Below are 17,459 nucleotides of genomic sequence, written 5' to 3'. Positions count from 1 at the left end.
AAAGACTGTTAAATTGGCGTCGCTCTCGTTCCAGATGATAAAACAGTCATCAAGATATCTTTTCCATCCATTTTTTATATTTTGTGCGGTTTGATGGTTAAATTGCCGTCTAGCTTTTTCATACATTTTCTCTTCTAAGTATCCTAATGTGAGGGTGACATAAGTAGGGGCCATTTCAGTCCCCATAGCCGTCCCTTTAAGCTGCAAATAATGTTTGCCGTTGAAAGAGAATGTGTTATTTTTAAGGACTAAACTGCTTGCTTCTAGGATAAACTCTCTGCTGAAACAGCTGTTGATATTTTGTGGATATTTATTGATCCAGTATTTGAGGGCATTGATACCGAGATCTGTGGTTATGTTTGTATACAAATTTGTTACATCCATAGCGACCAACTTTTTTTTCAGTTTTTCCGTTTTATAAACTTTATATTGACAATGCAATTGAACGAAGGGAAAAAGAAAAACATTTTATAAAGTCACTAAAACGTTCGTTAAATAGTTTGATATAGACTGTTTCATCGTCTTTGATTTTGTTTTACTGTAGATTACGCTATATAACTTTATTCTATGATTGTTTTCTTCAATAAGCATTATGACGTCATAGTTTTATTGTTGACGTTATCACTAGGTAACGTAATTACGTCATAGTTTTAACGACTGTAAAACGTCTGAAGATTTTTAACAATGAAAGCGCTTATGTTTTGCAGTTAGTGTTGCTTTTTTTCTTTTATTATATTTTTACCGGACACTGAGAAAATACTTTTGTGATTTATATATATATATATATATATATATATATATATATATATATATATATATATATATATATATATATATATATATATATAAATATATATATATATATAAATATATATATATATATATATATATATATATATATAGTATAAATCCACACACGTAGTGAAACTCCTGATGATTTAAAATGAAACTAGTTGAGTTTATTTCGGTGTTGTGATTTTTTTCATATATATATACACATATATATATATATATATATATATATATATATATATATATATATATATATATATATATATATATATATATATATTTACATTCCACGTATATTTTGCATGTAAAGCTGCTGCAGATATAGCACCATAACACAGACAGGATACTAAAAGGTTAAATCACGAGTTTTATTTGTGACGTCACAAACGTTGAACGCTGATAAATACAACGTCACAAGCGAAAATCAAAGATCACGCTTGTGGCTGTTACTGTGGCTCTTCCATTAATTTGAACATACCCATAGGATAATACAGTAATTTGAGGTATAATTGGCATTTGCGTACAACGCAAGAAGCAAGAAGGTAAAAAAAAATGTAAATATAAGCATTAAATCCTTATTTTTTGAAAGATATAGTCTCATAACTGCAACGGTGTGTGCAAACAAATTTTCATAACGCGCTAACGCGCGTTATGAAATTTGTAATGTTCCCTTTTGTTGATACCAAAAGGCATATAAGTATTTAATTTTTCGTCGACAAATAAATATTGAATTCATTCCTTATAATTTAAAAATGAAAAAAAATCACAACAGCGAAATAAACTCAACTAGTTTCATTTTAAATCATTAGGAGTTTGACAACATGTTGCTAAGTTACACAAATACACATACATACGAATACATATATTTCTTATTGTGACGTCATACATGTAAAACGCTAGTATTATGTTACGTTATGTAGCCGAATTGATTATGACGTCATAATATAAAGATATACATTAAGTACGGGAAAATAAAATTCTCCATACAAATAATAGAAATATATAAAATAATTACGGGAAAAAGTTTTTATCTGATACATTATATAATTATTAGGCATTTAAAACAGGTTTATATTTGTTGTTAACAGTTTTTCTTTTGCCTCACGTTCTTTTCTGTGGTATCCCTCAGAAACTTGTAAAAAGGAAAAACGGTAAAATTAGGACTTTTATACCTTGCACAGTTCCTTATATGTTCACTGACGGACGTACATTGGTATTCAGGTTCTCTGATTTGTTGTCGGTGCACGGTCATCCTGTGTCTCAAGGTGTCTCCTGTCTGACCGATATAATTTTCACCGCAACCAGCGCAACGTATGACATAGATAAGGTTTGAACTGGTGCATGACATGGAGGTTTTGATGGAAAAATCGCTTCCGGTTTTAAAATGAAATGTGGACTTCTGTCAGATATGGGCATGTACTACATCTGGGTTTTTCGCATTTTTTGATGATGGGTGGTTCCTGGATTTTACTGGTAAACGATGCTCTGGTAAGAATACATTTAAGAGAAGGGCTTTGTCGTTTACTTTTGATGATATGTGAAGTATCTAATATTTTCATCATGTCTTGATCCTCCTCTAGGATAGGTAGGTTATTTCTAATGATGTTGAACACTTCTGGATTTCTAGTGTTGTGCGTAGAAACGTATGGTATAACATTTTTGACGGGTTTAATTTTAACTAAAAGAAGATCCTTTCGTTCATGGGATTTGGCTTTGTTAATTCCGTTTTGAATCAGTTGTGTGGGATAATTTCTTTGAAGTAGTAAATCTTGTAATTCTGTGAGACGAAAGTCTAAGATATCTGTATCGGAGATTATTGTGCATAAACGCCTTGCTAAATTGTAAGGAATATTATTCCTAGTGTGTCTAGGGTGGGACGAGTCAAATAAAAGATATTGCTTAGTATCCGTTTTTTTTGTAGAAAACATCCGTTATTATCCGGTCTTCTTTTTTAAGTACCATAACGTCAAGGAAGGGTAGCATATTGTTATCCCATTCCATAGTGAATTTCAGAGTAGTGCTCAAAGTGTTGAGGATATTAACAAACTCAGTTAACTGATTTTCACTTTTGTCCCATATGATAAAACAATCGTCCAAATAACGTTTCCATGACTTTCTAATGAAGGTTTCATAGTCGTGACCAAATTTGTCTTGAGTGTTTGAATATAGTTTTTCTTCTAAATAGCCTAGGACAAGTGTATCAGATAAAAACTTTTTCCCGTAATTATTTTATATATTTCTATTATTTGTATGGAGAATTTTATTTTCCCGTACTTAATGTATATCTTTATATTATGACGTCATAATCAATTCGGCTACATAACGTAACATAATACTAGCGTTTTACATGTATGACGTCACAATAAGAAATATATGTATTCGTATGTATGTGTATGTTACTTAGCAACATGTTGTCAAACTCCTGATGATTTAAAATGAAACTAGTTGAGTTTATTTCAGTGTTGTGATTTTTTTCATTTCAGGAATGAATTCAATATTTATTAGTTTTATACGATATAAAATGGTTTGGGGCAGTTTACGCTTTATAAACCGCGAAGCGGTTTATAAAAAAGCGTAAACTGTTCCAAACCATTTTATATCGTATAAAACTAATAAACATTGAATTCATTCCTTATAATTTAATTTTTTCGCTATCGATTGTTGATAAAAACAGTCATTTTATCTATAAAATGACAACAAATTGTACAAAATTCAAACGTGACGTCAGGCGGATTGATAGTTTTTGACGTTAGTCTTACTATGACGTAGGCAACATTCTTTATACGATATAAATTAAATTTTTCAACCAATCAGAAAGCGTGTTACAACCAGAATTAAATTATATGATACTACGTGTGTGGATTTATACTATTTATTTTTGGATATATATATATATATATATATATATATATATATATATATATATATATATATATATATATATATATATATATATATATATATATATATAAAACTTAAATAAATGAAAACACAAAGATCGAGTAAAACATAAGCGCTTATGTTTTACTCGATCTTTGTGTTTTCATTTATTTAAGTTTTATATATATTTCACCGACCACTGAGGTTTTTCTTGGATTTATATATATATATATATATATATATATATATATATATATATATATATATATATATATATATATATATATATACATATATATATATATATATATATATATATATATATATATATTTGTGTGTATCTATGCAATGTGTATCGTTCCGATCCTCTCAAAATGTCGTTTAACTGTATTCCACCTGTATCACAAGCGACTGTGTAGTGCGCGGCCAGCGGGCTAGGTTCCGTTTGTCATCGAAAGCAAGATATTTGTCTTGCGTAGTTGTTCGAGTGGTTATCCCGGTGGCCTCTTACTGCTAGGAGAATGGGTTCCAGAGGTCGTGAGTTCAAGCCTCGGTCGGGGCGGAGGTGGAGCTCCAACAAAAGTGAAATTCCATGTGTTATATATATATATATATATATATATATATATATATATATATATATATATATATATATATGGGAATGCGGGGTCGACTTTTAAAACTATTCTTATTTGTTTGGTTTTAGTTCCAACAAATCCTTATATGTCCAAACAAATCCTATAACGTCCAAACAAATAGTAAATTGGTCAGAAAATATAGCGAAGGATACTTTTTTTTAACTTAAATAACTGAAATACATTTTAACTGATATTTTACAGTGAATTCTTATGCAATTTAATTCAAAAATAAGTCGTGTGCGTAAAAAGTACCTCTGTTTTATGTATGATAAAGACAATATTACATCTGTACCAGTTGATAATATTGTCGACTAATGTTTCAGATACCTGCTCATGGTAATAAGAAGTAAAACCATTTCGTAATTGATAAACCAGGGTGAAAGACCTACAAATATTTTGTTAATTTAAGATATAAAAAAGGATACATATTACTAAGCAAATCTTTATAATACAAATAACCACCATAGATATCAATGTCAACATTATCTTTGTGTACGATATCGTCGATATCGACATTTTTAATGTAATTCAACCTTATTTAAGTTCAATATCGCTGCCGATATCGTCCTTTTGAGTACGATATCGTCTATATTGACTTCATATTTGGTCTTGGACATGTAGGCTTCTTTTCCTTCAGACAAAGATCTCTGTGTTTTAAGAAATAAGAACATATTCATTTTTTAAGCATAAATAGTTGGATTTTATCTTTACCTAATAACAGTTTATAACCAAAAATTATATTTAATAATTTGAAAGTTTATTGTTTTATCGATTTGCTGATCGATAACAATAAAACGCTAAGGGTATTTATCGATTGTTTATAAGTACAATGACATTCGTAGAAAATAGCAAAATGGGCTAATTCAAACTGTTCTTTACCTTCATGATTTTTTGTTATAGGAAAATCATTTGACTATCATCTAGAAAATCTAAAAAAAAAAGGTGGGAAAACGTTGTCGGATGCAAACTGAAGCCAAATAGCAATTATTCTCCGAGAGACAGACCCATTTGTAGTTCATATTGTATCTAAATTAAAAAGAATCAAACAAAGTTGAATTTAACTAGATATGTTTCAAACTGAAAATGGCATTAAATGATCTTGTAGTTATTAAGAAGAAGTAAAAAATTTAAAATTGTTGACGCACGAATGACGATGGTCGACGGACGACGCAAACGACGGACGAAGACAAATTACAGTAGGTAACCTGAGTGACTGAGGTGACCTAAAAATATTAAGAGATGATAAGACTAATAAATGTCACTTAAGTTCAAAGTTTTGTAGGAATTGTTCCATGCTGCAGAAAATTAATTAAGATAAATAAAGTACTTTGAGTAATAAAAAAAAATATTGTAAGACTGGGCCACCATTACAAAATTGAGATCAAATCAGATTAATTTATTCCAGGAGAAATATCTGTTGATTTATTTTCATATATATATATATATATATATATATATATATATATATATATATATATATATATATATATATATATATATATATTCTGCATTTCCTTATTTATTCCGAAATTCCCAATATAAGATCCGCTACTGGTCTATTACACTATACTTTGAAAATATCTGTAGCATGATCTCATTGACTGTTTGCGACACGAAAAGTTAAATCCAAAGAAAGAAATGGATGGAATGTAAAAGATGATTTTTGAAAACGTCAATCAAAACGAACTTTATCTGGTTTTTATGTTGTCCGGTGTGATAAATTCGTCATAGAGTCCGTCTCATTGTGGATGATGATATTTATATGGTCTTAAATTGTTTCATTTTCTAATAACGAGTTATTCAGAATCTGATCATAAGTGGACTCACCTTCGTCGCATTCTACATCGGCACCAATTATACTTGCATAGAAAGTGAACATTCTTTATTTGAGGTTGTGTCTTCCCATCCGTTCCTGTCAACAACAAAAATAAGCTGAATGTCTAATTTGATTTTTACAAAACTTGACCATGTATTTGCATATATTTTCAAAAGGGCGTAATTTTTTTTAAATGGGAAGATTTTGTGTATACAAATTTGTATATTAAAAGACGTAAAGGAGGAAATGTATACATAATGTTGGTCTTTATCAGTGATCTCCTTTAGAAACATTGTGTAAAACTCTTTGGTTTCATAGATGCTCAGTAAATGCAACAAAATTAATTCCTTTATGTAGCCCTAAACCTCAAAAGAGGTAAAGTATGGACAGGTTTCAAATTCAAATATCTGTGTAATTCATTTAATTAAATGTAAGTATTATAATCATCAAATAGATATTTCTGAAAGCTTAGTACACATGATGATTTCTTGTTGCTGCAAAGACTTGCTAGAATGGATCAATATATTTAAATTGAAAATGTTTTTAACAACGTCATTAGGTTCTAAACGGTTAAAGTTACAGTCAATAACATAATATTCTTAATAGAAAGAATGACTAGAGAAGGCTTTCAAGCTTGCCCTTCTTTCTAACCCTTATATATAGGAAATGATTTACGCTTCGTCATATTTTTTCATATACATGTATGTGTTTCTTCTTCAATATACAATTGTTAATGACATATATAATAATGTTAATTTTTGCATTTATACACTTTTATATACGATAGCAAATACCGAATATATTGCGAGGAATTTTATGTTTATTGATGAAATTATATGCTTGCATCATCAAATAAATTATCTTTCTTGTTTGGAAGCATCCCAATGTAGTGTGGATTCAAGTAAAAATCTTCTATTTAAAAATCCATAAGGCCAGAAAAACTGACACGTTTGTGAAAGTATTACGATGTTTGTTCAAATCATGATCCCAAAGGTAAATATGGGGTGGGGTATAAAATTTTGATATATAGAAAAACATCTTTAAAAAGATTTCCTTAAAGAGAGCTTGTGTGGAGTATCCGCAGGTAGTGTAGATTCATGCTTGTTCAAACCATAATCCCTGTGGGTAGAGTGTGGCCACAATGTGGGGTTGAATTGTTAAATTTAGTAAATTAAACTTTTAAAAAATCTTTTAAAATGTTCCTTTCAAAAACCATCAGACCAAAAAATGCTGCATTCGTGTGGGATAATTTTATTCATTTAATTTAAAATCATAATCCTCCGCGGTTTGATGGGGCCACAATTGGAAGATGAATTTCTTAAAAAGTATTTATATTCTCTAGAATTCTTTAAAACTCTTCTCAAAAACCATAATTTCAGAAAAGCAAACACTTGTATGGAAGTCAAAGATAATGTATATTTAAGTTTATTTAAATCATCATTCCCGTGAATAAGTTGGGCGACAAAGGTGTCGAATTTTTAAGTCAATGTAAAAAGAGAAAAATCTTTTTTTTTTAAAATTCAGACTAGAAACGTGATACTTATGTGGAAGCATGATCCCTTTATTTAAGATATGGTCATTATTGGGGGCTGAAAATTTTAATAGAAATAAAATTAAAAAATATTCCAAAAGTTTTCCTTTTTAAACAAGATGAAGAGGAAGATTTTCTCAGATTTAATTTTCACTATATGGCTATCTTGGCCCCGCACTAGGGCCTAAACCCCTGTCCCAGGGGGTCATAAATTTCAAAATTTAGGTAGAAGATTTCATGGACATCATACCCATGCATTCAGTTTTTTCCTCAATTGTGTGGAAATGAGAGATAGAGACGAATGTTTTTTTTTGTAAATTTGGCTTTTGTTTTGCATATTTGGCCCCGCCCGTGGCACTCTGGGGTGGTAGAGCAATGAATTTTAAAATATAGATTCCCTTACCATAGAGATGCTTCACACCAAAACTGGTAACAATTGGCCTTGTAGTTTTCAAGAAGTTAAAAATGTAAAATGCACGACGACGGACGAAGACCAATTTTAATACCGAGTAGCAGGTTTTTTCCGCGTCATGTTTTTTCCGCGAATCAGAACCTAGAACGTTATATATAAATTTACGCGAATCATATTTTCACTATCTCAAAGTCCCATTGAAAATATGATTCACGATTGTTTAAACCTGTGAAGTAAGAGGTGGGAAGTGGCACTTAGACAAGAATTTCTTTATGACAAACACTGTTCAGGGCCAAATACTATTAAGTTTTGTAAACTTACGTCTTGTTCTAATGTTACAAACCTGAAAAAATTATATTTATATAAAAATATAGAGTCTGGTATAATAGTCTGTCCTCCATTGTTATACTTATTTCCTTTTTTCATTGTATATATTGTATATTGTATGCTTATTTACTATTTATCTACTAATTGTCTATTCTTAATATCTATTCATTTATAAAATGTACCTCTGACTTTTGAACTGTATATAATTATTGACCTCATATACCATTTCATGGTTTGAGAGAATAAACTGAATTGAACTGAATTGAAGTGTCAAATTGTCGCTCTTTATAACGAAAATTTCGGACAATGAAACCATTTCCACGATTTCCTTAACGTGAAATAATTACCAATGATTATTTTCAGAGACGCAAACAGTCATAGATAAATAGATCATGTACCATTACATATACCTGTAGCTCAGGTATAATTAGACATCGGTTTACGCAAGGAAAGCGACCGTTTTGATTAGCTTCTTTACAGTTCACCTTACTTTTACTTACTAAGTACCTGTTTACTCTATCAGGAAAGAGAGAACTCTATTACTAAAACAAAACAAATTTACGCTGATTTATTTTTCCGCGATTTGTTAATCGTCGCGAACAAAGCGGAAATTCAAATTAGCAAAATTCAAATTTTTTCTCAACAAACGGTTGTAGAGAGGACATCAACGAACCCCCTTCATGTTTATTCAGATTTTTAAATCTTAAAAATAACTCTGTAGCTGCGCAGTTCGACAGCTGTTCTGAGTGATTAAAAAAGCATTGTCCTGTTCTTGTGTGCACACTTTTCAAACAAAATGGCATGTAGGACTTCATATGTATTTATGTTATATCTTTAGGCAACATATTTGGCAAGTTTCGGGCAGAAACAAACCAGTTCAGGAAATGTTTACATTCTAATACTCAAATGTACAAGATGGCCGCACATCCCCCTTAACTAGTTTATGAAGCTGACTGAAATGTGGTTATAGAAAAAAAAATCATAAAAATATACACCAAATCATCATATACATGCTAAAAGTCGAATTTGATGATACCATGACATTAGCAACCTGGATTTTATACTATTATATGTCGTTATGTATCCCTCTCCATTAAGATTAATAATATGTTTTTGGAAGGGTCACATATGCATGTTTAATGTGTCCAGAGAGAATTTATTGTAATCAGTCGACATCATAGTTCGCCTCCGGAGTACAAAACTTGATATACTTCCTTACCAAGTAGCTCCTACAGAGAGCGGACGTGAAGGTGCTTCTTAAAGAGAGCGACACCTCATACTGACAAATTGCTTCATCAAAGCGTTTGTCCTCCTCGTACAATATTCCCAAGATAAGATGAGCCACTGGTTTGTCGTCATATTTACAGACTTCGGCGACAGCGACTTCTAGTTTTTCAAGTGCAGCTGAAGCATCATCTTTTCTCCTGAGGTGTTTGCAGCACAAAAACTTCAAAAAATAAAGGTACACCAAGGGATGAATTATCATACTTGTTCTTTGGAAAAGCAAATCAAAATGAATTTCATCGGGTATGTTCTTCCAGTTTGGTATTTTTGTGACGACGTCCGTTTCCTTGTGAATAATGATGTCCATAGCCAAAAGTTTTTCGCGTTTTTCTCGTAGTGAGTATCTCAAATTCCGAGGTGAACATAAATACTCTAAAAAAGTTTCGTCTAACTTCGTGATATCTGCACCATTTATTCCTGCATAGAAGGTAAATTTGCTCAAACTTCGTGATGTGTCTTCAACTATTCCAATGGCTTCTGTGTATTTTGCTGCACAATATATACCTGTGGCCAACATTAAGGGACCTCTTGTTAAATCTAAAGATTTCGCATTTGTAAAGTATTTTATTTGGTCACTGTAGGACAGAGACCTTACCGCTTTTCTTTGGTACATTGATAAACGTTGACAAACTAAGAACTCGGCTTCAAGTTCAGAGGAGGTTGTAGCTGGGTGTTGGTCAATCTGGTCAAACTGGCACAAGTCCTCTACTAAAAATGAAGACGATAACACTCTACATTCTCGTAAAAATGATTGGTCAACAAAATATGGTTTCATAAATAGCGTTTTTGAATGTCCATGGTGATTATTAATGAAAAAACGTTTCGAACATTTGGCAAAGCAGTTCCATATGCCCATTTTAAGAGTTTCTTTTAATGTTTTCAGAAGAAGCTCTTTTGTTTTTATATTTACTTTGGTTTCAAACATATTTCTGGATGGAATGAAAAAGTTTGGACACTCCTCTTTTTTTACCCACACCAACAAACGTACAAAACACATTACATAGCAAATCACAATGTTGTGTGGTTGCCACAGATCAGTTTCTGTATCTTGAATCATCCAAAACATCAGTGTCTTGATGAAATAAGAACAAAGTGTGTTTTCTGGGTAACTTTCCATTTTCTCAATGCATTCTTTCAGGACTATTTTAAAGAGGCCGTAACATAAAAACTGTGTCTGGTTGAATGCAAAAATCAGCTTCTGTTCGGCTTTATTAAAGGACAACCTCCATAACATATCATCTTTGACGTCTTTCAAGGGACCAAGGGGAACAATGTGGCATCCATTTTGTACGATTTCATTTACCAATTTTTGTGATGGCCAAAGCCGAGGTCTGCTTATCCACTCTCTTGCTTGTGTTGGCCAAAACGGACATTCCAAAGAAAATGCAATGTCTTGATCAGACGACAAGCCGGAAACAGAAACACACGGGCCATGTATAAAGAAATCAATATTTGCATCTAAATGTATGTTCTTCTTGATCCACCATTCTTTGAATCGGCGACTAGACACAAAGCCATTAATATTAGCATAATCAATACATTTCGCATGGTCTTCAAAAGTGTCCTTGCCATCACTAGTGTACTTCAACATAACGTAGCCTTCTTTCCAACAGCTGGGGTCCTTACTTATACGCAAAGTTATTTTTGTGTTTGGTTCTCGAGAATAAACAACTTCAGTGTCACAATCCAATACAGTAATGTCTTTGAGGACTTTCACATAGTCTCGATCAGTCTGTCCATGTCGGAATCCTTCCGCCACACTCCCTGCACAAATTGTCTCAAGATACGGGTGGAAAACAGAAATTCTATCCTTATTGGTCGCTTCAAAGGCTTTCACTTTTCTTCGTATATCAATACACTCCTCAAAACCTATTTGGATGTTTAATTCATTATATAAACATATATTATGGTGGGGACAGCCTTCAAATGTATACTCCATTGTTAGAAGAATATCAACAAATGCCAAACTCAGAAAAATCACCACTGTCTGGTTCCCGTCTCCTTTACTTAGGGAAGAGGACCAGACTAATTAAACCAAACAATATAATTATGTTATTTTCAGGGTGCAAATAAATTTCAATGACTCCTCTTACAATCATTGAATAAAATGTCATAAAAACGTGAAATATGCGTTTTAATTTGGTATCGTCATCTGAAGTTATCGGCTTTTTAACCGAAAGCACGCCTGCACGTTGCTTAAAGATTTTGGAACTATTTATAGAACTTTTAAAAAATTACTAAGATGATATAATCTAGTCATTAGAATGTTTACAAACAGAAAGTTTAAAGTTCCGTGCCCATAGAAAACACTTGCAGTCAAACTGCTTCAATAGCATTAGAACTAGGAAAATATACGATTACAAGTATCACAAAAAGGGGAGGGACAATTGCTCAATTTTTCACACCAAAAGCATATCTTGGGGCAGTAGATTGAGACATCTTAGCCTCAATATAATTATGAGATTCACATATCATATCTAGAACTACATTGTAATAAATTAATATTTACAATCATTCAGATTTTAAGAGCAAGCAATAATTTCTTGTACAAATAAAAAACTGTATCTATCACAACCTTTAACACTATCATTTTTTTCTTACTTGTTAGAGAACTGTCACTCATGAATTTCCATCTTTTGATTGGAATTGACATAAAAGAAAAATGGCTGTTATGAGGTCATCTTGAATTGCACCCGATCAAGCATTCATCTGGGTCCAAATATTCTACGGGGGTCTTCAACTGGCAGATTTTGTTACCGCTTCACTTTCTGTCGAGGAGAGTAAAATCGTGCGTTGTCCAGGTTGAACACGGTCCCTGATTTCGTAGCGCGCGTGATCCAGCATCAACTATCGGATGGCGTTGCGTTCTTAAAGTATATAAATTTTCCACCTAAACATGTTTGCATCTTAAAACCTGCTTCTGTAATAGCAGTTCGACATTGTACCACCTCAAATTCTCGGTGAGAGTCCCATAGTCCCGGCAGAGATGCCCGGCGAAAACTTGGGACTGACGCCTTCAACGAATTTTGGGGCTGTCCTTTGTAGTTCATGCCTGGAAATTCGGACACGACTTCGATCGCTAGTCGTGGATTAACCAGGTTTATATAAGAAAATAACCCGGCTATATAACATACCGCTCTAGTTTTATTATTTTCGCGGTTTTTTATTTTATATTTTTCCATTTTTGCTCAAAAAAGTTTTTCCTGGTGTACAGAAGAGCACGTTGATGTACAGATTTTTTTTATCAGAGCTCTGTAGTTCAAGACAGTACCAAAAATGCATGACAGTAGACATCATAACAAATACACCAGCAAAATAAATTGTTGGATTATTCCTATGTAATCGCGAGAAATATACGTAAAATAGATGTTTACAAGGATGTCCCCGTTGCAGATTTTTCAAAATCGGGTGTATGAGACATACACGTACAGATTTCAATTGTCCTAATAGGCCGAGGTTGAAGTCAAATTTTCAGGCATCTTTCATTATGGGTTATCCAAAGTCGGTAAACGTCAGTGAAACCAGAATCATCAAAACGAGTGAAATGACCTCTGCCGAGATGAGGACCCCCCCCCCCCCCCCCCCCCCCGCTGTCTAAGCATACTCCAATTCAATGTTGGTCAAACTGTGTCGATCAGTCGTTTGCGTCTCGGGAAGCTGAGAACCTACTGTACATCATGCGCGGATCAAGATATTTTTTCCAGAGCGCGGGGGGGGGGGGGGGTCCGACGGTTATTTCAGTCTTCCGAGGGGGGGGGGCATAATTTTGTTATTTTTTTTAAATGTAATTTGAATTTTACAGGGGGGGGGTCCGGATCCCCTAACAACCCACCCCACCCCCTCCCCAGATCCGCACATGAAGATACTTTTCTCTGGTGTTTCTTGGGGAAAACTGGAGGCAAGTATCATTGTATTATTATGACCCTCGTAGAAACACTTAATCTAGCGAGGAATCTGTCCAAAGCAGACAAAATCACAAGTTCAATAAAATACTTTTTCTACGATTATGTCAAGTTCATTGAACTTGTAGCTGGTACCACGAATAGCCACTGTCGATAGTCTGGGTGGAAACTTTAATCATCATTTACAATGAGGGGTGCTCCAGTAACCAGTTTTATTCAAACTTTAATCATTAGGATTATTTGCATCGTTATAATTTTAACATTGAGATTCCGGTGTAACGAAGAATATTGACCCGGGTTGAAAATTGACCCGGGGGTCATTTTTCAACGTTGAATATTGACCCGGGGGGGGTCATTTTTCAACGTTGAAAATTGAGACCAAAATCGTGAAATTTATACCCGGGGTCATTTTTCAACGGTATGAAAAGATTTTTCTAAACTCTGATGACCTCGACCCGTTGAATATTGATCCTGTTGAGAATTGGCCCAAACCTCAGAGTTTTGATCTGAACTGGAACTTACTCTACACGGTATAAATGTACAATCATGCACATATTTGAAAGTTTCAGTTTTAAAATGTACATACTGTCCGATACATATGCGGACGTGGCTAATTTCTTTAAGGCTGATATGTCCATTTAATTATTTAGTTTTTAGACTGAAAATATGATATCCATTCATTATTACAATACTGTGTATAAAAGCTAAGAAGATGACCGTTTGCTTCGGAATGGAGCAGGCGAGTAGGGCTAGAATACTTTTTGACATAGATGACATGGTTTTCATTCCCTCATGTGACAGAATTTAAAGTTTAAACTTGTCACAATCTCTGATAAATATATCTAACAAACATATTGCCCGTTATCGTCACTTTTAAGGCAATTCAACAGAGCTCTATTCGACAGGCACCTGACGTTGTATATTTTTCTAATAATTGAAAATATATAACCTCTATACTGCTTTATTGGGTAAAGGGTATATATATTTATATCAAGACAAAAGGATATAATGTCAGATACCTATGCTTAATTTGAAGAAGTCAGAATATTTCACTGACAAAATAATAAATGATTGGTTGGCATATTTTTATCCTTTTTCATATAAACTGGGTTTTTTATACGTATATATACAGCATATACATATTTACACATGTTTTTAATTTTTTACGACTTAAAAATAATTTTTCATAAACTTGTCTGATTAACTTTATTGAAGCACCATCCAATTTTCTGCATATACAGTCATGGTTCTTCTTAAAAATGCAATTTATTTCTATTATTTTGAGTTTTCAATTCTATTAATTACCTGTAAATTAGAAACACAGACAACTGACGTAATAAATTTTTTCAAAATTAAAAACATATACCCTCTACAGCAAAAATGTTATCAATTTAAAAAAAAGTAGGTTTGCATCTAAATGTACAGTCGGAGGATTGTTGATCTAATTATATTAATGGTATATACATGAAAAGGTATGCGAAAAGTATACAACTGATAGATATGTTGTTTGGAGCAGCTGTATCAAGGAAAAATCCGAATTACTTAAACATGTACAAATTGAAGCAACCAGGACAGTGACAGTGATCAGAGTTAATTCTTCTAAAATCATTTTATATAGTGAGCTTAATTTGGAAACCTTGCAATCTCGAAGGGATAACCATAAACTAATTATATTCTATAAGAATATAAATGGTTTAGCACCACAAGATATGTTAGATTGAATTCAATCATATTTTCTTACTGAACATGCATATAATCATAGATCGAATTAGCTTTTTTACTATCTACCACTATATACTTATTACAATAGCTTTGCTCCGTCTACATGTAAATTATGGAATAATCTTCATGCAGAAAAGAAAATTTCATCAACTTTATCTTTCTTTTAAGTCAAAACTTAAAAAATAAAATATACATAGAGCTTACAAACCTTTCAGTTAAGACAATAGGAAATATTATTTTACGTCAATTACGGAATAAAGCTAGTAAAACTTACTTATTTAAGGATTTTTTTTCTGATGTGAGTCGATGTTTATACTGTGGGTCTGAATCTGAAGGAAATGTGATTTTTCCCCTGGATATCCAAGATACACTCAACAAAGAGACGAACTTTTTAAACAACTTATTGACATTAGTGTACCATTTTATATGAACTATATACTTTATGGTAGTTCTGATTTTTCATATAGATAAAATTGTAAAATTGTTTCCCATGTTAGATCATCAAAGCGTTTTTGATTCTCTTAAGGTACACTGTTTAAACCTATTTAAGTATTATACCTTTATTTACTGTTCTTTTTAAACGGGCTGGATCATGAAAATCTCATTCTTATGTTTGTTTCTCTGCAGGTATAAATGAAGGTGATATGTTTGTTAATATAGGTGTGAGTGAACATGTCTACCAACAATATGTCATACAATCATATATGATAAATATTAAGATAATTATTTAATATTCAAGTACCTCATGTCTTATATACACATAATATACACATTTAACACGTTTGAATTAAGTTAATAATGTAGGTAGCTGTGATAGGAAGGTCAATCATCTACTCCAACGCTGCTGTATGATCTTCTACTACTTATTTCTATTCATAGAATGCAATTTACCAATTTATTGACGAAAACAATTACTGTTAGTAAATTTATGGTAAATTTTTGTGATCAAAGCAATTTAGAAACTTTAAAGCAAAATTCTATTGTCATCCTGTACAAAAATTAGGTTGCTAACTTGCTACAGATTCCATGAAGCAGAATTGTTAATGCCTAGAAAAATTAGCGATTTGATGATATTTAGTTACATCAAAAGTTATTCTAACGGAACAAACAAAACACCAAAAATCGGCTTTCAATATATAGTTACTATAGCATTGTTCATGAAAGAGTACAATCATGTTAGCATATCATCATTTTGTAAACTGTTATTGGCTGGATGGGTGTGAATGCAAAATTCAGATAGTCACAGTTTTAACAAACTGAGTGGGTGCAAACACAAAAATCTCAATATGACATACTGTAATTTTTTTTTATTTACAACCACTCAGAAAATTTACAATGAACAATATCAAAGTTTCAATTTACTGTGTGAACGTAAAACCAAAATTAAATAATATGACGTATTGTTATTTTTTAAAATTATTTATATTTATACGCTTCTCCAGCAAATTAAAAAAAAAGAGTTTTACTGAATTGAATATTTTAACGTGTAACCATGTATTCTAATATTATCTAAAAACACATATTTCTTTAAAAATATATAGATATCACACACAGCAATTATACGCGAAAGTTAATTAAGAATAAAATAGTTATTACATGTACATATTTAAAGGGATACTATGTAAATTCAAAAAAATAATTATTTAAGTCTCATTTTAACCCCCCCCCCCCCCGTAAATCTAAAGAATAAATATATAAAAACTGATAATCTTTAATTAAATAAACTCAAGTTATAATATTGATTCGTTAATTTGTGCTTCTTTGCTGTTGAATTTTGAACCGGTCTCATGATCAAAATACCACGATGCGGGTCAATTTTCAACGGATTAGGGTCTTTATTCAACACCTTTGGTCTCAATATTCAACGTGGAAAAATGACCCCCGGGTCAATTTTCAACCCGGGTCAAAATTCTTCGTTACACCGGCTTCCTTCGATAATTTAGACTTTATCACATTTCTTGAAATTCTTCAGTCTTTCTACGGTTTTGATGACTGAAATGAACTAAACGGAATGTTATGGTTTTTTTTAAATTACTAAACGATTCTTAGATAAGTTTTTCAAATACTTTATTCTCCAAATCAATTTTTTTTTAATTCAAGACGTTTTTGCCGAATCCATTTTCGAAAAGAATCTAATTCGGAACCATTCTTATTG

General features: G+C 32.1%; 1 protein-coding gene across 1 annotated transcript; it reads right to left on the bottom strand.

The window, feature by feature from the left end:
* Window positions 1-10,005: 10,005 nt before the first annotated feature.
* On the bottom strand, window positions 10,006-11,735 carry LOC128184867 (uncharacterized). The gene is made up of 2 exons (XM_052854503.1): window positions 10,276-11,735; window positions 10,006-10,169 (listed from the first exon to the last, which is right to left on the bottom strand). The coding sequence occupies exons 1-2, from the start codon at window positions 11,617-11,619 to the stop codon at window positions 10,143-10,145; spliced, it is 1,371 nt and encodes a 456-aa protein (XP_052710463.1). The 5' UTR covers window positions 11,620-11,735; the 3' UTR covers window positions 10,006-10,142.
* Window positions 11,736-17,459: the final 5,724 nt, after the last annotated feature.

Source organism: Crassostrea angulata, chromosome 1 (genome assembly GCF_025612915.1).
Source record: "Crassostrea angulata isolate pt1a10 chromosome 1, ASM2561291v2, whole genome shotgun sequence".
In the NCBI taxonomy this organism is placed as follows: Eukaryota; Metazoa; Mollusca; class Bivalvia; order Ostreida; family Ostreidae; genus Magallana; species Magallana angulata.
Note: the sequence above shows the minus strand (reverse complement) of the source record. Positions and strands in the feature narration are given on the sequence as shown.